The 26,464-nt window shown below is 38.6% G+C and overlaps 1 protein-coding gene across 8 annotated transcripts in view; it reads left to right on the top strand.

Annotated features, from left to right (window-relative positions):
• nrg1 (neuregulin 1) overlaps positions 1-25,376 on the top strand; it is a 102,608-nt gene extending 77,232 nt beyond the window's left edge. For 3 of the 8 annotated variants that reach the window (XM_067398431.1, XM_067398432.1, XM_067398426.1), the window contains 8 exons: positions 9,119-9,257; positions 13,639-13,697; positions 18,363-18,386; positions 20,320-20,422; positions 20,587-20,701; positions 20,999-21,132; positions 21,507-21,707; positions 23,076-25,376. In XM_067398431.1, the coding sequence (XP_067254532.1) occupies positions 9,119-9,257; positions 13,639-13,697; positions 18,363-18,386; positions 20,320-20,422; positions 20,587-20,701; positions 20,999-21,132; positions 21,507-21,707; positions 23,076-23,757 (1,457 nt within the window). In that variant the 3' untranslated portion in view covers positions 23,758-25,376. Of the gene's footprint in view, positions 1-9,118; positions 9,258-13,185; positions 13,254-13,638; positions 13,698-18,362; positions 18,387-20,319; positions 20,423-20,586; positions 20,702-20,998; positions 21,133-21,506; positions 21,708-23,075 lie in introns of all 8 variants that reach the window. The other 5 variants (XM_067398433.1, XM_067398425.1, XM_067398430.1 and 2 more) reach the window with 4 other exon arrangements.
• Positions 25,377-26,464: the final 1,088 nt, after the last annotated feature.

Raw genomic sequence — 26,464 nt, 5'->3', positions numbered from 1 at the left:
AGATTAATTGAACTGTTACTCTAATATTAGTTAATCTGTTAATAGCAGTGGTCAGGCATGATGTGTAGCTGTGTGTTTTGTCAAAGTGAGACGTGTTGCTGTGATTGTGATGTTGCAGGATATGGCTCTCTCATGAGGGATTCAGCACCAGTGAGGCCGCATTTGTTTGTCCTATCTTCTTCAACAGCTCACAGTGAACATCTCAAACCCCATAGAGAACAACACACCTCACACTCACACTGAGCACAATGCCCTACCCAGTTTCACTCAGTATGTCTACACACATAATGTTCAATAAGTTTGAAAATATGACACAAGCTCCAATTTACTGAACATTGGAGAAACAATATTTCTATTTTTTTTTTTTTCCCCTTTGTGAATCAGCACTTCTCTCTGGGTGTTTTTTTTTTTTTTTTTTTTGCTCATTGTCATGGTTGACTTATTGAATTTAATTGCCTGTGCTGAGTAGATCTGTGTAATTGCATTAGTTTCAGAAACTAAGCTATAAATGCACATGCTTTACTATTGGGACTTATAGAATCAAGACTTCAGTTTTTATAATTAGGGGAGTACAGTAGGGGTGAAGTCAGGTTAATTGGGACACTTTTTACCATTGAGATGACTGGAAAAAGTGTCCCAATCAACCTGAATTCACCATATATGTTTTTATATTCTCCAAACAAAAGCCTAGGTTAAATACCTTCCCTCTTCAAATAAATCATATGGTATATCAGACGTTAAAAGTGATCTAGTGTCTTATTACCTTGGGTTATTTGTTACCATAGTTGGTTACCATCATATAGCCCATTCTTTCCTTGGATTTGCTATTTCATAGAACCACTGAATTGTTTTGTCATGTCACATCAGTTAACTTCCCTATGGCAGTTAAGTTAGTTCACAAAATAGCATCCTGTGGCTGAATTTGTTTCACTCATTATATTTTATTTTAGATGTTTTGTCTTCCTTTTGATTGGATGCAGTGCAAACCCTTTGCATCAGTAGTTGAACAGACGGATATGCAAGAATTAAGCATTAATCTTGAAAGCCTACTTACCGGCGTTTCAGCAAATCAGTTACGCCTATTCTGTGCGAACATTGCATCACCTATTTAATATTCACAGAATGATTTGCTTTTTATGCATGTTTAAGATTTGTAAGATTGGCACCAAGCACACAGGATCCAACAACCGGTTCTGGGGCCGTATTCACAAAACATCTTAAAGCTGAAAGTAGCTCCTAAATTGCCGTCCTAATTTTAGGAGTCCTAAATTTTTGCTCTGAGTATTTCACAAAGCATTTTAGCACTAAAACTAGCTCCTAAATCTGTGAAACGTTAGGAGTAGTCAAGAGGACTCCTAAGTCACTAAGACCAAATCACAAACAATCCTAATCCACCCAAAGACACTGTACACCATTGAGGCAATAGCGATAGCCTTAGGTGCTGAACTTTTTCTACATAAATGCAATACATTTTGATTTATAGGTTTGAATCTATGATGAGATGCCAAAAATCTTTAACAAATAAGTAAATATTGTCCAATTATCTGTGGCAGTGGTTTTCACATTTACAAATGATTGAATAGAGTAAAAAATATATAGAATAAGCATATTTGGTGTGCGGTCCAAGGGGATTGAGGGCTCCAAGCTCGAAATTTAGCCCAACCCCAGAGTTCTCCCAGTATCCCCAGCCAAGAGTGAGGAGCGGGGGTGGCCGAGGGATGCCGAAAACTGTCAAAGTAACTATAGGCGAGTCGGCTCTCGTCTGTGTATTTATTCCTCCTCTTGAGCTGATTAGAAAGACCGTTTCAATGTGTTCCTTCCAAACTTTGTTTATAAAACATAATTTGTCACTTGCATTTTGCATTCTCTTAAGATTTAGACATCCAAGAGGCGGTCCACAATTAACTGTGTATTTTAATTAGTGACACTTAGCCTACATTTTAAAACCTTTATTTAAATGTGGCAACATTTTTATTAAAAAATATTTATTTGATTAGGGCAACATTTGTATTTTAAAACCTTTATTTTAATATGGAAACATGACACCTCGTTCTACAATATTTCTATGATTAAATCGCTGACTCCTTCCCCATCAGCCAATCACTGTGTGTATACTCCATTACTCTTAGCTTAAGATTATCTTATCTCTATTCCTTAGTAAAAGTTTGTGAATAGGTTTTAAGAGAAAACTCTTAGCTAAGAACTTTTACTGCTATTTAGGAGAACTCTTAGTGATAAGATAAAATGTTTTGTGAATACGGCCCCAGATCTGTAATATTTATCAGAAACAACCGTAAACCATTGTGAGAAATGAGTTTCATGGCAGCTAATGCCCAAATGTGCAAGTAAGAGTGATAGTTTAATTAAATCTTCAACCTCTGTAATCTTTCTTTCCCTCTCTTCTCTGTCAGTTAATCTCTTCAACAGCAAATGTAACTGTTAATTTGCTCTCCAGATGCACTTCTAAAACAGCAGCAGCTACATTCAATTCACCTGCCAGTTTTTCTCTCTCTCCAGGTGACTTATGGCCAGTTAGGTGAGGTACAGTCTCAATGTGGTCTCTTTAGGGTCTCTTTATGTATGTGAGGACTCCTGCAGCTTTGCCAAAATCATTCATTAGATCAGCAAGTTCATGCACGTGATTTGAGAGCTAATTTTTACAGTTTACTTATCATTAGTTAACTACATTAGTTAACATGAACGAATAATGAACTGCACTTATACAGCATTTATTAATCTTTGTTAATGTTAATTTCAACATTTACTAATACATTATTCAAATCTTATTAACATTAGTTAATGCACTAAGAACAAACATGAACAAACTATGAACAACTGGATTTTCATTAACTAATGTTAACAAAGATTAGAAAATACAGTAACAGATGTATTGCTCATGGTTAGTTCATGTTAGATAAAACATTAACTAATGTTTAACTAATGAACCTTATTGTGAAGTGTTACCATCTCATCTATCATTGTAAGTCTAAATGCTGAAGCCCTTAACAGTCTCTAAAGAGTATTTCATGGGTACAGTGCATTTTATGACCTGTCACTGCAGTATGATTATCAGTCTGTCCTTCTGCTGCACGGCTCAGGTGAGACTAATTGGTTTGAAGATGTTGGAAACAAAAGGGTTTTCCTCACACCATCTGTCCCATGATCCCAGTGGCGTGCCTGCTGTGGTCATGGCAGGACAGTAAATAACTGACTGTACGATGAAAACACAGACTTTTAACCTGCTAGAGGAAGATATGACCTCACACTCTCTCTATATGTTGCTTTCATCTCAGAGTGCTTTAACTTGTGCTGTTCAAACTATACATTATTAGTGCTCAAGTTTAGTATCACTATATTCTATATCTACAGATTCATACCTAGAGGCCAGAACATCACAGAGATTGAGGTTGAATAGCCCATGAGACTGTGAATATACCTTGCTGAATAATCCATGAATTCCATGTTGGTCCAGGCTGGTTTATGCTGGCCTAGCTGGTGGACCAGCATAGTCATGCTAGGTAGAACGTGTGACACTAATGACTTATCCTAGATTAAGATGGAATGACGATGAAACACATTTGACGGGATAGATGGCTGACATTTTCCTTCAAATGTTTTTTAACAAATTCCACCCTGGTTGTAGCTACACATGCCAGCAGTGCAGCAATGTTGTAATTCGTCTAATTAGTAATATTTCTAATTATTTTCAGGAAGTCTTTTGGGGGCGTCTATAGGTTTATCCTGTAGATTATGGTCTAGTGTCACCAATCAGCCCTTTTTCCAAGTAGGCACCCTGGCCATGGTTATGTTTGCTAAATATTAACTAGTAAAGTGAGATTGCCCTTCCAAAAATGCTGATATTATTATTACTAATTGAACAATCCCTAGCCACATATCAAAGACAAAAATCATGTGCAAATGAAGTCTGAAATGGGAAACAGCTGTGTTTCTCTGTCTGGCAATCTGTTAACATAATCAGAACGGTGCTGAAGTATTTAACAACCAGTTAATGCAGTGTCTCTGTTTGTTATAGTTTGCTTCAGAATTAATCAATTTGTTTCTTTTTAAAAAAACTTCCACTCAAATGTTAACTGTCTATGGTTTGCTGACGCTGCCAGTGTAAAACCTTTGAAGAATGCACTTAAAAGTAATTTGTCCATACAGGTCCATTAAAACAGGAAATCACTCCCATAGAACAATCATGCCGCACAAGAATTTCTTGGCATTTTTCACAGCCTGAAGCGATCAGATCTGCTCTTTACACACATTGCACAAGACTTACATTAGTTTCCTGCTGGTTATGTTAAGAGAGACGTCAAGCACGAGGTTGCTGCGGTTACAGATAAACAGACATCTCATCGTATTGTTGTAGCCGTTGACTGGGCATGTACGCAATGAATCAGGTAAACTGTGAGAGAGGTGAGGCATGTGTGATACAACCTGCTGTCCACAGACCGCAGCACACTTCCTGAGCTCTCTGAAACATGCCACACCAGAACAAACATTTGAGGAACAATGGCAGCTTTGAGTTTTTCAATTCTAGGCTTTCTCTGGTGTTTGAGAACAGAACTTGCCTTTCTGAAAGAGAGTTCTACTATGAGAATAGCCTAAATGATTTCTTTCTGGAAACTGAAAGTGGCAGTTCTTTAAAAAGTGAAAATTCTGTCATAATTTATTCACCCTGTCATTCTAAAACTGACCCTCTTTCTTCCATGATACAGAACATTTGAATAATGTACTGGTTGCTCTTTTTTAAAAATTACAATTCAATGCTTGAACGCTTCAGGCACTAATATATGCTGCTTTTACACTTAAGCTTGAACACTTCAGTCCCCATTAATTCTTCTAACTGCATGCAAAAGAGCAACAGAAGCAAGTCACGAGGACAGAATTTTTATTTTTAGCATGAACTATCCCTTGAGTAGCCTCTCTGTGTTTCATTTGTTTGAATATTGAGTTTATGTCCTGTGCTAACATGCTGTGTGGCACATGATCTAGTCTTCATCTTCATCTGATTCTAGACTTTAAGCAAACTGTATACTGTACATTGTAGATGCTTTTATCACATACATTTTAAAGTGTTGGTTGAAAGAGGGGTTCTTAAAGATGTCAGATAGCCTGAGCCTTGAGCACACAGCATTCACTGAGTCAACATTAGATCTGCAGTATGATTCAGCAGTCTGTTCACCTCTCAGAACATCGGGAACACTGTGTTATACACCTGAGATTAGAAACTCATCTCAAAGAACAAAATATACTTCGGTATATTTAAATATACCTACTCAGATGGATTTTTTTTCTCCCTGTAGAGTGTTTCGCTGCATTACCCGACCACCCTCATATGCAGCACAGGAAACTGCTGGTCCAGCAGAAGCATTAGAGGAGGTGGCACGTTTGCACTGCAGCATGATGCAGTGTCTGTGCAGAGCCGGCATCTTTGGTTTCTTCCCACCAGCAAAAAAATGAAATGGAACCAAATCGATCCAGCAGTGCCCCTCACAGCACTCTCACAGAGAAAGAGACCCTGAGCACTGCTGCATTGCAGTGGATGCGTCTGCAGTGGCCCACACACTTATTTTTAGGGAGCATTTATTTTAAGACTCACTGCGTCTTGCAGCTATTCTCTCACTGACAGAGAAGCCAGCAAACTTATTTTATATGAAATACTTTTTGGAACTTGAAATGACGATTTTTACATGTTTATTATCATTATGCACGCCGCTTTTATGATCACATTATAATTAAGAGACGCATGGAATATTTGTATTTTCAAATATCTATTTGTCACACTGCAGAACCATTTATAATGAACTATTGAAACTGAAAAAGGTGTAAGATATTTCCAAAGATATGCACTTTGATTTTTTTATTTTCATATTATTTTTAACCTAAGATCTTGATAACAGAAAGTTCATGGACTTATGTGTCAACTCTACATCCCAATCCGTGACCATTAGCACAACCTCTACAACCTCCACTTATCTATAAACACAGACTTGAAGATTAATAAAAAACTTCTTTATAACCAGGTCAGAGTTCATTAACATGTAAAAAGACCCAAGTAGAAGCATGAAGTTTACAGAGTGATCCAATTTTCCCACTCCTATGCTCATCATTCATGTTTATTTGTGGCATCTTCGCTGTTTGTCGCCAGACTTTGACTGCATTGAGATGTGCTCATACGTGAGTTGAATAAATTGGCTCTTGTCTCTCACCTTGAAAAGACTCAGATGTTCTCCTGCTGTTTTGATGACAATTCCACTTTACCGAGGTGTCTGTCAATGTAAGCTCAGGATGCCAAAATGCCAACATTAGATGAATAGCGTCTATTTAAAATCTTGTCGTTCAACTTAGTCTTTTCATTAGCCATTTTCTTTCAAACGCTGATGGTCAGTCATATGCAAATGCACGTCACTTTCCCTTCCTCAGAAAACACTGAACGTTTTTGTTATGTGACAGATGATCAAATGTGCCTGATCACTAATGCTGCAGGTTTAATGGGAGTGAAGAACGGCAATTAGATTAACGGGACAAAAGCAATCTGTTACGCTGTCAATTATTCATGCGGTTCTGGTTGTCTCAAACATCAGCAGTTCGGATGGTAAAGATTGAATTACATTGAGCTCAAAGGCAGAACGTCTCCTGCTTCAGTGGTCACCTGATGGGGTCTGTGACCTATGAAATCACAACGAAACTAACTCGATTATCTGTTAGGATGAAGGCTGAGTTTTATTGTAAACTGCTCATCTTCATACCACCAGCCTTGAAATATCCCCAATGTTCAGTGGCTCATGTCTTGTATTGACAGTGTAGAAGGGAAGTCAGAATGGCCGGATGTGGCCACGTATTCCGGCTCATAAATGAGAGTAACTTGATGTCAGAGGTGGTTAGAGATGGCTATCAATATTTCCTGGTGGAATTAGTTTGGTGCTTAAAGCAGAAAATAGAGCCATTAGTATGTGGAGTCATGAAGTAACTTCGGGAGGTTCTCAGTCAGAGGGGGCCGCAGGGGGCCGTAGGAATTCACGGTTGGGTTGTCAGTCCCTTCCACAGAATGGTGACAGGTTCAGAAGGATTGCGGAAGTGAGTGTGTGTGTGTGTGTGCTTTTGTTTATATTACATTGTGGGGACCAAATGTCCCCACGATGTAATATAAACCTGAGTTCACCTACATCGTGGGGACCAGCCACCGGTCCCCACAATGTAAATTAATTAATAAAAATACTAAATGATGTTTTTGTGAGAAAATAAAGGTGTCCACAGTTTCCTGTGATGGTTAGGTTTAGGGTTAGGGGTAGGGTAGGGGGATAGAAAGTATGGTTTGTACAGTATAAAATGCATTGCGGCCCATGGAAAGTCCCCACAATTCACAGAAACAAACGTGTGTGTGTGTGGTCTTGGTATTCCTTACATTATGAGGACCAAATGAATTTTTCTGGTCACCATGAGGAAAAAACTGAGATTTTTTTTTTAAATATGTAAAAATGCAGAAAGTTTTCTGTGATGGGTAGGTTTAGGGTTAGGGGATAGAATATGCAGTTTGTACAGTATAAAAATCCTTATGTCCCCATAAAACATGGAAACCAGTATGTGTGTGTGTGTGTGTCACAGAAGACCTGATGCCAGAACATGTGGACAGAATGATAATGATTCATTTGTGAAAAAGAAGTGCACTTAAGCATACTTTAAAAAAGTACTTATTACAGAAACAATATGCTTAAAAAGAAGTTTAGACTGAATATGTTTTCAGACTTGTTTTTTGCAATTAAATAAAATGTATTAGTTTACATTTTATATGTATATTAAATGCATTTAGCTGAACTTTAGGGTGATTTTTGACCCACTTAATTAGGACTTAAGTACATCTTTATATGTGATTTCATACTTCTGTTTTCTATTGAAATATAGTTAGTGTACTGCAGAATGTACTGACCAGCATCTTGAAATAGTCTGAAATTTACAAGGTTGCCTGAGCTATTTTCATTTGGAAGTTGTCACTTGCCTAAAACTAAATTACAGCATTGCACTTAGTAATAATGCCAAATTAAAGGTTTTAATTTGGCACTCTTATGAATGTATTTTTAAAAAGTGTACTTAAGAGTGTTAAGCAACAGTCAAAAACGCTCTCTTTTAGCATGCATAAGTAGCTTTTTATTTCATTAAATTCTATCTGAATTATACATTATATTTATATTATATGAAAGTACAGTTGTTGTTTTTTTTTTAAATGTACTTTTAACATTTGAAGTACACTACAAGTGCACCTTCAAGTACAGTTAAGTGCAATTCTTTTTTGCAAGGGTTAGCCAGCCTGTGACGACTTTGGCTGCTCACCGCTGCATTGATGACGTTTTAGAGACGCAATGCCAGACGTGACGTGTGCAGTGGGCTCGTGAGCTGCCGTAGAGTGCTCATTTAAAAATGTTGATGAGCAGAGATTTTGCAGATTGGAAGTGCAGAGGAAGGCAGTAGATCCAGAGTGCTCAGGGAAACACTTTGTCATCGCAGTGGTTATCGACACACCGGAGTGATGCGCTTTCATATATCCAGATATTATCGAAATGTTACAGGTATGGAGTGATATTATTTTATGTGATGTCTTAGGATATCTTGAAACCGTTTGAAATTTACAAGGTTGCCTGAGCTGTTTTCATTTTGAAAATGTCACTTGCTTAAAACTAAATTACAATTGGTACAACATTGCATGATAGTTCATTGCTACTTTTATAAGTGACTGTATTTAAACATTGTTGCTCATCTTTTACTCTGTGTAGGCGCGTAATTAAGTAGCTGTTTGGTTGAGAAGTATTGCTGTACCTGTACACTCACATTCCTTTTGTAGTGAAAGGCAATGACCCTGCATTTACTTCAGTCTGATCTATAGCTCAAAACAGCCTGTCTGTTCAGTGCTGGCCTTCTCTCAATCTTCTGATATTTAGCAGTTATTTTGTAAAGGTCATTTGGATCAGACTCCCATATTGTGCATGTCATGAACTGCAGCTCCAGTTTAGACTCTTTTAAATTCTTGATCTCAGATTAGTGTTATACCTAAATAAGATCATCTGGGGTAAAACTGCTCCTTCCTCAGTGCCCTTATGTGTTGTGTTCATCTGTGCAGCGGCCACCAGCACCACTCCCTCGGCCAAGACTTCCAGTCACATGACCCCCTGCAGCGAGGCCGAGAGAAAATTCTGCGTGAACGGCGGGAAATGCTACACACTGGAGGTCACGCCTGGAAACATCAGACACCTCTGCAGGTACAGCTGCACATCCGCTTGTGTGTTACAGGTTCAACACATTTAATCTGCTATAGTTTGTTTTTGCTTAAGTCTTTTTAGGTGAGGTTTAATGAATTAATAAACTATATCTGTAGCTCAAACAGTGGAGCATTGCATTTGCAACACCAAGGTCATGAGTTTGATTCTCTGGGAATGTATGGAGTGATACAATGTATATCTTCAATGCAATGTTGGATAAAGTGTCAAATGCATAAAGGTAAATTCAGCTCTATTTTAATGCAAAAAGAAAAGCATAGCCATGCTGCAAGCGGAGGTTTTCTGCGTGCATGACACTGACAGCACACTCTGGGGTATTAGTGCTCTTACTGTCCAATTCAGTGAATAAGCACAAAACCTAGTGCTGATGTCAGGATTTTGTTCTCATCAGTAAGTACTGCAGTCGAGAGGAGCTTCTCTCTTTACTGTCAATGCAGGAACAGACAGACAGCAGCACTCTTCAGGGACTGTAGATCTCTGAGCTTTCCATTTCAGCCATCCATCAGTGGTCACATGAACCTTAACAAACATGTGGGATTAGTGCCAACTCATAATAATGTGATCAGACATTCTAAAATTCAAATTAAAGTTGAGTGTACATCATCCTGCAGCATTTGTGCTCCAGACATGAATGATTCCTCATGTTGAGGAGAAGCATGCTGGTACTTTTTTCTAACAGAGATCACTGTTTTCACTGGATGATGAAATGGGAGAAAAAAATCCCACAGACGCACATTGAAGGAGGGAGCCGAGCCATATCTAGAGACCTTTTAAATTCTTGATCTCAGTGAAATAAACCCAGAACAATTTGTCCCAGAAACTTTTTTTTCCCCTCAAACTTGTTTCTGTCTGCATTTCCATCACGGTCTAAACCAAAGAAGGTGGAGCATCAGATCACAGAGGATGAACTACCCAATAATCCTTGAAAATCACCTAGCAACCACCCACAACACCCCAGCATCAAAGCGACTGTTGGATGTCCTAGCCCCATTCACATTTTCTTCAAGGAATGCAACATATCTAGTTGTTGTTGTTAAAGTTTCTCCTCACTTTTTATGAATCTGAAAAAGTTTAAAATACCTGAGAAGTGGTATACCAACACAATCTCGAGTCATGGCAATTCATAACTATTTTACATTCATCTCATTCGTATGTTTTCGTATGATCTGCTTACGCCCCAGCGATGGTTATGTTCTGGGGTTTGGGTGGATACCATAGACTGTAAAAAAATATGGACGTAGCGTCCGTGACGTCACCCATAGAGTTCTGAACAGCAGTTTTGATGCGCAAATGAGGCCGCGGCCATCTTAGCTGCGCATCACCGCACGTCACTCCCGGATAACTGAAAATGGGCAAAGAGGTGGGGAGGTGGTTTGAGCTGATGTGATTGGTTGCTGAAACCACGCCTGCCTAGCTCGACGTGACCATGTTAGCAAGCAAAGGAGCTATCTATCTAGATACTATCTAAATTATTAATAAAGATACGTTTTATCATCAGAAAATTCTAAAGGTATACTGTCAATTTACTGTGTTTTTTTAAGATATAGATGCTCCAACACCAGTAATTTGTGTTGGGTGTGCAAATAACAACATGGAACATCAAATGGGACTTCATACCTTTATAATAGAGATCGCGAGATGAATCCAATCTGTGGCACTTGGGTAAAATATAAATGTCCATTGCAAAACAAAAAAAAACATTTCACATTTCTTCTGAATGATCTGCTGTCTGTCATCGTTCTTCAAGAAAGGACGCAATCTGAGCAGCCTTTATGTTATAAAACTGTATACGATCATATCTAACAAACAAATCAGCCTATGTCCAAAGTATATTTTTTTCAAAATAGTGCAGCAGTTTTAGTTATAATATCCAAGCAGTGCTGTCAGAGTTGTATATCCTCCTGGTATTGTCATTGTTGTAAATCTCACAATCAAAACTTTCAGCCAATGCCACGATCCAACAACGTGTGTCTGTGTCTCTTCCCCATGCACGCACACAGACACACATCAGTCTCGAATACTATGCAGCAAGCCATATTTTATAATTGTATAAAATAATCGAGAAAAAAAGCACAAAAACGGCTGAGATGCCAAATTCAGCGGCAGCTGAGGTAACATGACGCCTACCTGTCACTCAAGTGACCACGCCCTTAATTATGCAGAACTTTAAGGCTTAATATAATTTAAACGGATAAGTTATAAAAAAATTCACCCCCCTCAGAGTTGTCATGAAGGGCAAAAATAGCAGTATAGACCAAAACCACAATTTGAACCAACTTGTAAATATGTTTTTTTCTGCTATAAACTTGGCCAATTTAACATGGGACTCTATGAGATTCTGCTCTCTTTTGGAGCCTGTCCCTAGCGGCCAGTCGATGAATCGCAGTTTAAGTTACTTACGTATTGGCTTCACGAGACAAAGGGGGAGGTTGCCGCTTGGTGGATACTCATACTCACTTTTTTCACATGAATTCAAATAAAATCACCACCTCATAAAATTGTTCTGATTTCCCATGAAATTGGGTTAGGTATACTCTTTGCAAACATTGCAAAGTCGCCTCTGCTGCTGAGAGTGACGTTTGGATGAATATGTGTTGCACCCTTTCCACTCAATAACAAACAGCAGTTAAGAAAGCATCTGATCATGAAGATGTGAATATGTTTGCACCAGCTCTGCAATTCAGTCATATAAATTTATGTTTATTTATGGAACTTTATACAAGAGATTGCTTTAAAGCAGAAAATGAAAAAAAAAAAAAAAAAAAAAGATGGCGAAGCATCAGAACCACACCTACCTATTTCATCATCGCCACAGACCAATGGTAGTTTGAAGATGTTTACTAGCCAGGAAGTTTGCTTTAACAAGTTGTTTTGAACTCCAGAAATGCTGATTTTTGTTTAAAATATCACACCAGTTTTTTTTCTTCAATTTTGCTTGAAGAATATCAGGGCATTCACCCTCTACAGGCTCATTTCCACCGAAATTACCCAGAACAATTTGTCCCAGGAACTTTTTTCCCCCTCAAACCTGTTGCTGTCTGCATTTTCATCACAGTCTAAAGACACATAAAGATTAGTCCATTGTTGTAAGACTTTCCAGTTTCCAATAGATTTCGTATTCCGCATATAAGCTTAATAAAGCCTGAACCTCGTCATCGGTCCATCGAATAGCAAACAACTCTTACTGCATGCAGACTTTTAAAAATGGTGGTTGAAATAAAATGCTGCGTGGAGTCAACCAATCAAAATGCTGCGTGAACTCAACCAGTCAACATGTTCAGTGCCCAATTCCAACCCACGAAAGTTCCTGAACTTTGAAAAAGTACTACCTAGTGAGCAGGGACTTTCTGAGGGGGAAATTTTACCCGGAACTTCATTTAGACCCTGGTCCCTGTGGTCAAAACACACAGAGTACCACCCCAAAGTCCCTAGTTCCTGGGAAAAGTTCCTGTGGTGGAAATGCAGCTTCTGTTCAGAAAGACAGCTGCCCCAGCTGTTAAGCCCTTTTCAGAACAACAGCTGGAAGCTCTAAGGATGTGTGTGTGGGGGATTGGTTGGGTGTGGGTGTGTGGCAGGGGTTTTTGAGAGCTCTTAATGTCATCAGAGAGCAGTTGGTCAGCTGAAAGATCAAGACTGGAACAATCTCAGCCCTGGACCTTTAAAAAAAAAAAAATATATATATATATATATAAATATAAATAAATATATATATATATATATTAAAAACCATCAAATAAGTGAAATGATGTAACAGCAGAAGTACATCCAGCGGGGCAGCTCACGTTTATGGAGAGCAGGGAATATTTCCTGTTCTTGAAATGATCATGGCCCATGCGTGTGTTTGTCTAGTGTTGTTGTGTAATGTTGTGTTGTGATGTGTTGTGCTGTGTTCATCCTCTTTCTAACCCAGGTGCCCTCCAGGATTCACAGGGAACCGCTGTCATACCAGAGACCCTGTGAGAGTCGTAGACCCCAAACGTATGTGCAGTCAGTGAACGTCCCCTTCACCCCCAAACACACACAGCATCGCCGCTGTTTCTGTGCTGCCTCGCCACCTCCGCCATTTAGAAAGCACTCTCTCTGTCAGAGTTTGCCAGGCCGCCCATCTGTCCGGCGTCAGATGTGGACAGGTGCACGATGGGCTGCTGTCATCTCTGCCAACATTTACACCAGAGATACTCACCAATCTTCATAGACTAGTCATGACTAAACTGTTAATTGGCTCTTGGAACCCGGGCGGATGTTTGCGAGACATTCAGCGAGCAACACCGGAGACACGCGTGTGTGAGGGGGACTTTTGGGTGTCAAACTCACTTCCTGTCTTCCTCTCTTTCTCTCTGTGACTTCTGTCTTTCCCTCTCAGGTGCCCCAATGAGTTTACTGGTGATCGCTGCCAAAGCTACGTAATGGCCAGCTTCTACAGTACGTCTATTTCCTCTTCCTGTCTGTGCTTGGATTGGAGCATGCTCAGTCAGCGCTACCTCCTGTTGCTTTGGTTTTATGTTCTTGACCGACAGGTAGTCAGATCAGACAGAGATTGTTATTTTGGGAGTATTTTTTATGTTTCCATTCCTTCCCTTTGCATGTTTAGCATTTATTAATCTAGTTTTGTTCTATTGGATGCTAGTTAGCTGACAATGGTTAGACAAGGTTGATATTCTTCAGTCTGGACACATGTTAGTTATTAGGGGAGATCAGGTTTCTCTTCATTCACATCATCTTAGACTGTGAACAGATGAAATGAGTATATCAAACTCTATCTGCGGACAACATCACACCACCTGGCTCATGAGGTTATGACTTTACTCTCAGTTCATTAACATGTTTTGTGAGCTAGTCATCATGGTTAACTAAGTCCTTTAAACATGTGCCCAGGGTCATTCTCAAAAAATTGTTATAAGTGCCGTTCTGAGTGTTGATATTGTTAACTAAAACTATTAAAATAATTTTCATTAATTAAAATAAAGCTGAAATAAAGTAAAATATGTATATTAGATTATTTTTTGAAAAGTAAACAAAGAAATTTTAAATGTTGACTTGACAAATACTAAAATTAATAAAACGTCTCAGGTTACGACTCTAACCCTGGTTCCCTGAGACACTGCGTCTTGGATTGATGCTATGGGGAGTGCCTTCAATGTGACTGGTTTCTGAAGCTTGAGTGACAAACATGGCAATTAATTGGTGCTGGTAAGGATCAAAGGGCACCTGTAATACACGTCATCTACTCTTTTGTTTTAAGGAGATGCGCAGGCAGGCCCAAGGTATGGCTAGATGCAGTGCCTTATTCCCCTTTTCAGGAAACCAGGGTTACAGTTGTAACCTGAGATGTTCCCTTTGAAGTCGAACTTTGACACTGCATCTTGGATTGACGCTATGAGGAATGTCTGCCTTCATGTTGACGGAATGCCTGCTTTATTAAGCTGTGAATAAGCATATAGCATAAATTGACTCTACTGATTACTTAGCCGGAGTCAGATCACATCAACCCCCATGGGCACATCCAAAATGACTCATATAGACTATATAAATGAAGTAGAGAAAATCTAAACAGCCCTACTTAAATGCATTCACCTAGCATTGAGCCTTGGGCCCATCCAAAGTGGAGATTTGTCTCAAACAAGAGAAAGGCAGTCTGCTTTTTCTTTAGTTTGCCAAAATCTCTCATCCAGCATAAGCCAACCCCAAGGAGGCCACAGGAGAGCTTATGCCCTACTTTAAAAAAAAAAAAAAAAAAAAAAAAAAACAGTACACTGGGTGAGAGCAGTTCAACTCTGAATAAATTATAGGCACTTCTCCAGGACCTCTTAAGCTACAACTTTACTCCAGCGCTAACTATAGCATGCAATAGGTAACCAGGAAGGAAACACACAGGCAATCTACCTCTACCTGTCCCATTCTTGAACATGGGTCATAGAAAGGCCTATAAATCGAGCATCCCAAAAGGAGCATACATTCCCACTTCAAGACCCAAGTTGGGAGGGAGGGAGGTAAACGAGGTATAGGGAATCTATACTGCCCTATCTCCATTCACCCTGCATCAGCCCTAAGGGGGCATCTACCAAGCAACCATCCATAGCTGAGCATACAATTCTACTTTAGACCCTAACATAGGGGAGATTATACCCATCCCTGAAAAAAAAAAAAGAGCGGTTTCAGATTCCTCTTTTCCTGTTAACCAAAACCTGCTCTATTTCTATGCCTATTTGGCAATGGTTGCTTTCAACTCCTCCATGGGACATGAAAAATAATGTAGAGTCTATATAGTGAGGCCCTCTATATTCTATCAATTTAACCCTGGACCAGCAGTGTTCTAGACCAGAAAAGATAGCAGAACACAAAATTTTTTTGTGACTCACACTCTTAATGTTAGTCTATAATCTGTGCCTATCATGCAGGTCCATGAAGGCAGACCATAACCTCAGTGTAAGCTGGAGGGAGTATGAATACAACTTTCTGGCAGCACTGCTAAAAATAATAATAGTAATAATAATAATAATAATAATAATAAAGTAATAGTAATAATAATAATACGTTTTATTTATATAGCACCTATGAGCAACAAACAACGGTACAAGCGGAGAAGTAGATTAGAGCAGTAAATTGGTGTGGACACACTCTTGCAAATGCTAGATTCCTATCCCTCGGGAGAGAATCAACAAGAACAGAGCCTTGTTCGTATGCTCCAACAGTGTTTATCTTATACATGCATACGAACAAGTAGTTCCTGAAGACAAAAAGCTGATGAGGTGTAATACGGGTACCCTTTGCTCCGCTTGTGACAACAGCCAATACATTTCTGTGTTTGTCACACATGCTTCAGACACTGGTCACTCTGATGGCATTCCCCTTAGCGTCAATCCAAGATGCAGTGTCAAAGTTCTACTTCGAAAGGGAACTAAAACTGAAAAAAATGACTAAAACTAAATTAAAATGAAAACTGAAGTTATAAAAATAAAAGCTAATTAAAAATATGAATAAATACTATAATAGTATATAATTAATACTAAAATAACACTGTTTTAAAATTTGCATAATTTAAATTCATAATTAAGTCATTTATGTAGTAGTAGTAGTAGTAGTAGTAAAAATAGTTGTAATTTTACAATAATTGTCATAATAACCTAGTATGACATTTCTTCTTCAAAACATGTTTGTAATGTTTTTTTTGCTTTACACACAAAGGACCAGATTTACTAAACAAGGTAAATTAGCATGAGACTACAAGCCTATAAAAGAGCTAATGAGAATGTGAAGTTCTGCAACTGATCAACTGATGATGAGTAAATTAATGAAGACAGACGCAGCAGCTCATTTACATAATGACCAATGCAATCTACCAAGAGCAAATTAGCTTAGGGTTGCAGACAAGCAGAGCCACTGATAATCAGGTGTGGGTAATCTACTAATAACTTGGCTTAAGACGTGCTTTTTTGGGGTGTTAAACTGACTACCGCAAACCTTAGTAAATCATAGTGCATGATTTATTTAAATACTCTCCTCCTATTAATATTGCATATGAAAGGGAAAGTCCTACAAATGTACATGCAATCAGCTGCAAAAATCAGTGTCCATGCTTTTTCATCACTTATCTTTCACCAAAAGAGCATTTGCACTGGTGCAAGTTGTTAATAAATCTGGCCCTTAAAAATCAAATGATCAAATCTATGAAATAATGTAAGTTCAGTGTTCTGTTAATTATCCCAGCAGTAAGTCATGGAGACAAACGTTCAGTAGCAGACAAATTGCACCTTTTTCTGAGAATGACCCTTAAACTATTTCCGTGACATACAGTACCACAGAAATGACCACAATTGCCTTAATTAACATACTTGAGGCACACAGAGGCATGTAATGAGAGCTGAGACCCATCAGTACACTATGAACACTGTGAACCTTGCTCAAAAGAGATTCATAAGTTCAACCTATTATATTGAACTGGACATCTATATCATACATTTGGGTGATATTCATTATCATTTCAGCATTTCAAATAGCACAGTAAGCAGACAGAAAATCTCAATTGATTAACTAAAGTGCTAAAATAGCTAAATTTACTGGAGATCTGCACTGACAATCTATTCTCAGCTATTAATAGTGCTTGCTAATGTGTCCTTTATAGAATGACCTTCATCAGTCGAGATGCTCTGGTTCAGTGTCCACAGTTGTTTTATCACTGATAAACGACACAAGATCAGGGCTATCAGTTACTGTACTGTACATTGGGCCTCTAACAACATGTCATTATTAGGTCAGCATTACAGTCAAACAATTGACATGTGTGATATTATTTTTAATTATTTGAATTGGTAATTTTACATTTTTTTTTTTTTAAATTAACTGTGATAACCTTGTAATGACAGTCCAGTTTATGTCTAGAGTTGCCATTTTATGCATACAGAAATAACAGGATTATATTTCTGCAAACCTGTTCTTAATGTATAGAGGAGTAGGAGATCAAATTCTGCCAGTGTTATTCTTTCAAACTTTGACTGGCTCAGATATCAGTCCAACAATCAACAGCTTCTGACCGTCAGGTAGTTTAGGTGACCGAGAGATGCATGTGTTTAACAGCATGTTTAACAAGTGCTGGTGTAATCACATGAATTAACTGAGTCTGACTTGCCTGTAGAGAAATGTGTCGAGGGTCAAGTCTTTATAACGACGTGAGCGCAGTGACGTCTGCATGTGCATGTCCTTGTGTCATAATGATGACCAACCATAAGTGTCTGTATATAGAGATGTGCATCACTATATACGTGTGATAAACCATCCATATATCTCTTAATGAATTCTGACATTTCTAAGAATTAAATGATGCATTGTCATGGTGGGTTTAAAGTCAAACAGAATAGGTTTGAATCATTTCTGCTTTCAAATATGTATCTGTGAATGTGTGTAATGTACCATGCTATATATATACATGCTGAAATGACTTCAGATATATGGTGTTTTTGGAGGTGGTTTGAGGTGGACCTGACCTGTGTGTTTGTGTGCAGTCAGTCAGAGTTGACATCACCGCTCAACTGTTTTTTTTTTGTTTGTTTGTGTTTTGCTTTCTTTTCATCACCTTGTCTGCCTTGGCAGAACATCTTGGGATTGAATTTATGGGTATGAATTGTTCTTTCCTCTTAGTTTGCAGATTTGTAGGTCTAGAAGCTTGAGCCTGTTTCCTTCAACTTCAGCTGGTTTCCTTTTGCTCATGAAGGGATCAAACAGCCATAACATATGATTGGAGATTGACATCATTATTCTTTATTATATTAATGCACTGGACTTCAGATGGCTGCTTAGAGCCACTCTGTAGATTTCTAAGGTTTTAGACAAGAAAGTGGATAGCCTCTCTGAAGCATGTGATGTGCGGGGGGGGATTTTAGCCTGTATGCTAGGAAGGATGTTGTTAATAATTCATCAAGACCTCTGATATCTTCCATTCAAGGCAGATATGGAAAGCTCTCTCTCTCACTCTCACTCTCACACAGACATATACACAGAGAGAGACAGCTAAAATTCACACACAGTTCAGCGGTGCAAAAGAGAAGTCGTACTGCAGTAGTTATGCTGTGTTTAGATCCCTTCAGCTTTGCTTTGCCCTCCATTCATGCATCCCTCTATCATCAGCATGACATCTCATTCCTCACTTTCTTCATTTTCTCCCCCTTTTCTACTTCTCATCAGTGTTTTATCAATGTTTGTACATAGTGATTGCCGTTGTGTTGCGTGCATCAAGAATGTGTTTGCTATTCTCTAAAAACGATTTAAGATAGAAGTTCTAAATCAAATGTGTGGTAGCATTTGCTCACAGGCTTCAATACGCTTTGTAGTGACAGGGAACTACAGTATTCTGTCTTTAAGACCTCATGAAGAGAAAATGGGCCAAAAATATTGATAACATCATCTTGCACTCCATCTTTTGTCCAGTCAAAATTGATTAGCTGTGTTTAATTGGGGTTGGTGCTAAAACCTGCAGTAAAGTGGCTGTCCAGGTTCAGGATTGGACACTGAAAGCTATATGATTAATCAAAATGCATCACAAGTAGCATTTCCACAAGCTAATACTAAATACTAATATATAGAAGGTGTACAGTGTCGTACACATAAATACAAAACACCAACATGACATTAAAATAATGCAATAAGCATTCATTTAACAGCATAAGATGTAACATGAAACCCTAATGTACATAGCTGATGAGAAAAAACTAAGACAAAATTACATTGATAACTGTAAAATGACATTAAATGTTCCATTAGATCATTTACATTTTTACAGTGTTTTACCATTTAAAATTACAATCATTTATTTTACTACTAGCAAGCATCATGATTCATGAATATCATGTAAACTAAAGGCTGTTTATAACAACGGGGAGGAGCCGTTGTCTTACCCACATTTCCGTCAAATTGTACATCAACACAGTAAAGAAAAATGTGCTTGTCAAACATTTTCATGGGGTCTTTAGCATGAAATAGCAGACACATTTCTCAGCCATTCAATTGTTTGTTTTATCAGCCTGTGAGTTTGTGCTGCTACCAGTTCATGACTTTTTATTAAAGCCTTTAGCATTCCATATTTATTGACCATTCACAAAAATATGCATAAAATAGTTGCTGAAGACTTCAATAAATTCAGTCTGTCAATGTTGTGATCTAATCCTCATAATGAAATGAGTGAAATGCATGAGTGTTGATTGTTAAAGACATCCTAGAGGCCTCAGGCCCAGCAGGATTTGCATTTTATGTCATTTGTGACAACATGATAATTCTGAACTGACCTTGAATTAGCACGTCCTGTTATCTCGTCCCCTTTCAGTAAAACCACATCCTGAGATCAATAAACCCTGTCTAATTAAAGCATCAGTGGCAATGGAAACATACATGTGTGCTAGCTTATGTTCTTACTTGGAAATCTGTTGAAATAACATTGTTATTATAAAAAAATATATATATATTCCAAGTAAGAACGTGATTAAGATGTAATGTGTGTTTGTGTATGTGTGTGTTTTACCTGGAAGCTTCAAAAGCAGTCTGTCCTCTCTTCCAGAAGCTGAGGAGCTCTATCAGAAACGCGTTTTGACTATAACAGGCATCTGTATCGCTCTTCTAGTTGTTGGCATCATGTGTGTGGTGGCTTACTGCAAAACAAAGTAATTCACTTTTTGAAATGTCTGTTTGTACTAAGTTACTTTTTACACTTAGTTTGTACTAATGTTTTACTCAAAAACTAAAATGAGCCATTTGAATTATTGATAGTCATTGAAATGCTATCACTTGCAATCTAAGAGCTAAGAGTTTTTTTCTGCGCACATAGGAAACAGAGGAAAAAGCTGCATGATCGTTTGCGACAAAGTTTACGAGAGCGAAACGCTGCGGCCAAAGGCCCTCAGCAGCCCCACCCTCCACCCGAAAACCTGCAGCTGGTCAATGTGAGTATCATCACCTCACAGACCCGAGCATCTGCAACATCATTTTGATATGACTTTGCATATGATAAAACCATGCAGTAATGATACCAGAGGTCAATATTTTAAAATCCTGTGCACTGAAGTTTGAAACATTGATTAAAAACACATTGTCCCTTTTGGGGATTTTAGATAATTCATTCCCAGAAAAAAATGGTGTCATTTATGTTAATGCCATCAGTATTAAGTTGAAGAAAAGTGTATTACACACTATAAGAAAAACAGTGATACACCAATCAACTTTTGTCCGTCTGATTTCAGCATTACATGCCGAAAAATCCCATCCCTCCTCACATGCATGTGACAGATAGAGAAGCAGAAACATCTCTCTCCACAAACGAGTTCACATCATCAACGCATCCGTCCAGCGCTGTCACTCACTCCTCCAGCCAGTGGTAAAGTACAATCCCATACATCACACACAGCATCATACACACAAGATTACTAGCTAGAAACTGTCAAAATGAAATCTGAATCAAATTAAGTCATATTTATTTGTATAGCCCTTTTCACAGTACACAGGAATGAGTAGTCCAATTATTCCCTCACAAGTACAAAGTCTACCTTTGTAATTCTTTTTATTTTTAAGCATGTTAGAAATTTTATTTATTTATTTATTTATTTATTTATTTTTATATGCTATGGCAAAAAATTGGAAATTATGTCTGGAACCAAAGTACATTCACTGTTGTTTTAATGTATAAACATTGAGAACAACACGTGACTAGATAATATGTATGTTGAGTGGCTTTGCTTTTTGCTCTCACAGCTGGAGTAATGGAAAACCAGACAGCATGGTTTCTGACAGTCATGCAGTCCTGGTGAAGTCATCGCTGGAGAACTGCCGGCATGGGACGCCCGGTCACAGGGGGCGTCTGAACGCTACTGGAGGCGTCCATCAGCTCAACGATTACCTGAAGAACTCCAGAGAAACCCAGGGCTCCTGTAGAGACTCCCCCTACAGCGAGAGGTAGCATTCACTGAGTAGCACTTCATGTAGTTAACTACTTCAGCCCAAAGTAGAGGTCTGCATGGGATGGAATTTTTAGTTCTGCTCCCACAGCATTCTGTCCGCTAACACAGTCCACTTATGTCTGCGCAGACCATCTGCTTGCAGCCTGTTTTTTTCTTTGTACTTGAACTTGTGCGTAGACAATAGCGAACAAGTGACCAAGATCAGTGGTTCCTAACACTGATCCTGGAGAACCCTCAACACTGCACATTTTGAATGTCTCCATTATCAGACACATCCATTTCAGGTCTTGGAGCCTAATGAACTTATGCAATGAATCAGGTGTGTTTGATTAGGAGACAAAATGTGTTGTGGGTACTCTAGGACCAGAGTTGGGAATCACTGCACTAGGTAGTGAGTATGCAGCAAATGTGTCCATGGAGCATACTTTAAAAGGATTGTGCACTCAACTGTGCACAAACTGAGCAGAGCAAAAGAAACAAAGTATACCCACACCTTAAAGGGATAGTTCACCAAAAAATGTTGTCATTAATTACTCACCCTTATGTTGTTCTAAACCCATAAGACTTCTGTTGATCTTCAGAATACAAATGAAGATCTTTTCGATGAAATCTGAGAGCTTTCCGTTCCTCCATAGACTGCTACGCAAACTGACACTTTGATGCTTCAAAAAGTTCATAGAGATCGTAAAACTAATCCATATGAATTGAGTGGTTTAGTCCAAATTTTCTGAAGAGACACAATCACTTTATATGATGAACAGATTGAATTTAGGCTTTTATTCACACATTTATCAACTCGCACATCAGTTGTGGTAAACGGAAGCTCAAGCATGTTTGCTTGATGCATGCAAGAACCAATGAGGTTCATTCTCGTGTGTTACAAAACACATTGCTTCCGAAAGAGGTTTGTTCTCGCTAGCAGTTTGGAACAACATGAGGGTGAGTAATTAATTATAGAATTTTCATTTTTGGGTGAACTAACCCTTTAAGTCTTAGTAATATAGCCAACTATGTTTCAAAAGAGTATAAGAAAGAGTAGTACAAAAGAGTACTATAAATTACAAGAGTAAATTATGTGGCTTGTAGCTTGGTACAGTTTTATGGCAGCTTCTCCAACACAATTTCTTTGTATCATTTCGAAAGCTGTGCCCTCTATAAGTCACATTTGTTGTACACATGTCAACAAGGATGCCTCATTTCAGAAAAGTAAGCATTACATTCCAAAGTAAAAAAGAAATTACAGTAATTAACACATGCAACCTCTGGAAGGCACAGCCTTTGAAAAGAGACACAGCTTATCAGTTGCTGATGAGGCAGTAGTTATGATATTTGCAGTAAAGTGATTCTGTGTTTCTTCCGCCAGGTATGTTTCAGCCATGACTACACCCACCCGTCTGTCCCCCATGGGGCTTCTCTCTCCTGTGACACCTTCCTCGCCTCCCTCCGAGATGTCGGCTCCTCTCTCCAGCCTGGCGACCTCTGTTCCTTCTATGGCAACCAGTCCTTCAGGAGAGGAGGAGCGCCCCCTGCTGTTCCGGACACCGCCAATCCTGCGTGACAAATCCAGTTCAAACCAGGGCCAGAAGGGCCATAATCTTCGCAACTCGGCCCACTACAATCACGGCCTGGACCTGCCCAGCCCTCCGGCCGCCCCTCTGCACATTGCAGAGCACGAGGAGTACGAGAGTTCACAGCAGTACACAAGCACAGCTGCAGTGGCCGCACCGTCCTCCCCCCCTCACAGCCCCAGCACCACTGCTCAGCGCAGTACAAGAACTCAGTCGAGCGGCCAGACGGCGCCGGAGCCCGTCAGCGGCAGTAACTCAGAGAGCAGCAGCTCAGAAAGCGAGACAGAGGATGAGCGGGTGGGAGAGGACACACCGTTTCTCGGCTTACAGAACCCTCTGGCCACAGCTGCCGGATCGGTCGTTCTGGACGGGCTGGAGGGCAGCAGAACTAACCCCGCACTGCACCTCTCGCCGCAACACGACCTGCAGAGCAGACTGACAGCCGTCATGGCCAACCAAGATCCTATAGCTGTTTGAAAGATGCATTGAAGAAAAAAATCACCACTAAACCTTTATTTTCTATAATTAAGTATTGCGAAAAGAAAAACTTCAACTTTTATTTTAGTGATGTAGTGAAACAAAGACTTTTATAATGTGTGCAACGTGTTTGTGTCATGGAAAAAAGTGCCATTCACATGTAGCTAAGGTCACAGTATTTCAATGGCAGAAAAATATAATCAATGGTGCCTTTTAATTTTCAGTTTGAAAAAAGAAGAACTGCATTATGACACTGGGCCATATATTCACGACTTTGAGGCAACAAAATAAATTCTGTCACTGAAAGGAAGAAAAAAAAAAAAATCCACCAGCACTCCGTTTGAATTCTGATTAAAATGTGTAAAAATGCATTATGGTCTCTTAGCCTAGTGGTTTTCAGTCCTGATCCAGGACCATTTTGTATGTCTCCCATATTTAACACACCTGATTCCAATGATCAGCTCCATGAACTGAGCTGTGTCCAATATGAGAGACGTCCAGAGCGGCTGCTCGCCAGGACTGGCCTTGAAAATTTCAGTTAACCTGACTTGGCAAGAATGTTTGTTTTTATTTACATTGATAATTGTTTCTGCATTTTGATTTAAAATATTGATGTGAGGCTGCTGCAAACTGAAAACAAGACAATTCAAAAGCTATAGAAATGAAGAAAAAAAATTCACAGGAAGCAAATCATGTATGATCAGCTATTAATGAAACATAATCATTTTATATTATGGCTGTCATGTATAAGCAGACATTAGTTCTATGAGAAAGCCATTAGATTTGATTACTGATTTATGACTGAATATATGGCTCACTTTGTCGATCATGCTCTTTGGCTTTTCAGGCAATGCATTGTGGGAAAGTTATAGCACCACTTTTATGATACTGACATCATTTTTATTCCTATATTTTATTTTATTAGTTATTGTCCAGATCACTTTTTTTACATTTGTCCATTGCTATCCATGTAGAAAGTTACATTATATTCAAAGTGTTCCTTTATGTCTTGTTATTTCTCATCATGTTTATGTATATATGTGTGATCATTTAAAGAACAAATCACCTATTGTACAGTATTTTGTTATGTTTGCGTCACCAGATTACTACAGTAACTTATGTATTCACAAGGGTTTACTGAAAAATAGCCTCTAATAGTCTATCCAGCTTGCAAAACAGAAGAACTGGTTACACAGACAACACTTTTAACCCTAGAGCTCATTATAAAGCTCCTGGCTCTAGTGTGTGAAGACCTTTTCCTCTACGTTTCCTCTTTCATGAAATGTGGCCCGTTTTGTTGTATTTATTTTCTTTATTTATTTATTTATTTATTTATTATCTGGGCCTTATGGAATCTAGCATCTATAAATCTATATTTTAATATAGCAATGACAATAAGAGATATTTGCAATCTTTGGGTACATCAACAAAACCTTATTTTTAGTGTTTGTTTTTTTCTTCTCATAACTCCATAATATAATTGTGTGTTGTTTTGCCATTTAGGCCTAGACTCTGTTACATTCTGTCATTCAAACTTGCATTCGAAAAAAAACAATAAATGTTCACAATGACAAATATCCATGAAACTGATTGTACAATAAAAATGAGATGAACTGCTTCTGGGACACTTGAAAACAGCCTTTTTTCTGTTGCTTCTAACACAAGCCTTAATGTAACTATTTAGACCATTTTAAGTTGTTTGATTTTGTTTGATACAGATAGCGGCTTTAAAGGTGACGTCACCTCTTCCATCATCGTACTTATTTTTGTTTTCAGAAATGGCTGTTAATTTACTTTTTGGATGAAATGGTTACCTTTTGCAGAAATATTCAAACCAAGATATAAGACGTGTGATCTCTAAATGCATCAATGTTCTAGCATAGCAGATTTTGGCTTATTGATTGATCACCACAATGAAGATAAAGGAAGAACAGATACTCTCCACAGAGACAAATAAAGTTGTTCTGATAGCTGCATGAGTGCAGGAGGACAACCACAGGCATGCCTTGCACAACACAACACATGCAAACAAGCACAATCAGCGATGTCTGTCAAGACATGACCATAATGTTCTTTTGGTCTTGTGTGAACAACTCTATAAAATGTCTGGCCGCTATGTATGACAGCTTGACGTTGTGTTGGATCTCTTTATTTTTGTAATGTCTTATTCTCTAAACAGATTGTAAGCTGTTTGAAGCAGTTACAGTTGTTAGCATTTGATGGTAATCTTAACTCCTAAAGACATTTGATTTGCTTTTCCTTTGCTTGGATTTATCTGGTAGCCTGGCTGCCCATTGACCCATATGGTCAAATGACATTTGGATTGTACTGGAGCAGGTATCAGTTCTGCTGGTGAAAATTTTAGGGGTTTTCTTTTAACTCATCAGCTGATCACAGAATCTTGGGTCAGATAATGCTGTTCTTTTGATGTACCAAACTGCACATGAAATCTCACGGTAAGGATGGCAAACAGGAAGTGAAGACTTATCTTCACAATGCTTCAGCATATTGATATAAAGTTTGGTACATGTCATCACAATACCTTGAGCTTTTTGGATTTGGTGACAATGCCACCTATTGGTAATATGGAGACTGGAAACTGAAGAAAAATCATTATAAACTTGGCATAGACCAGTGTTTCCCAACCCTGTTCCTGGAGGCACACAAACACAACACATTTTCAAACTCTTCCAAGTCAAACTGACCT

This window comes from Chanodichthys erythropterus, chromosome 10, assembly GCF_024489055.1.
Source record: "Chanodichthys erythropterus isolate Z2021 chromosome 10, ASM2448905v1, whole genome shotgun sequence".
NCBI lineage: Eukaryota > Metazoa > Chordata > Actinopteri > Cypriniformes > Xenocyprididae > Chanodichthys > Chanodichthys erythropterus.
Note: the sequence above shows the minus strand (reverse complement) of the source record. Positions and strands in the feature narration are given on the sequence as shown.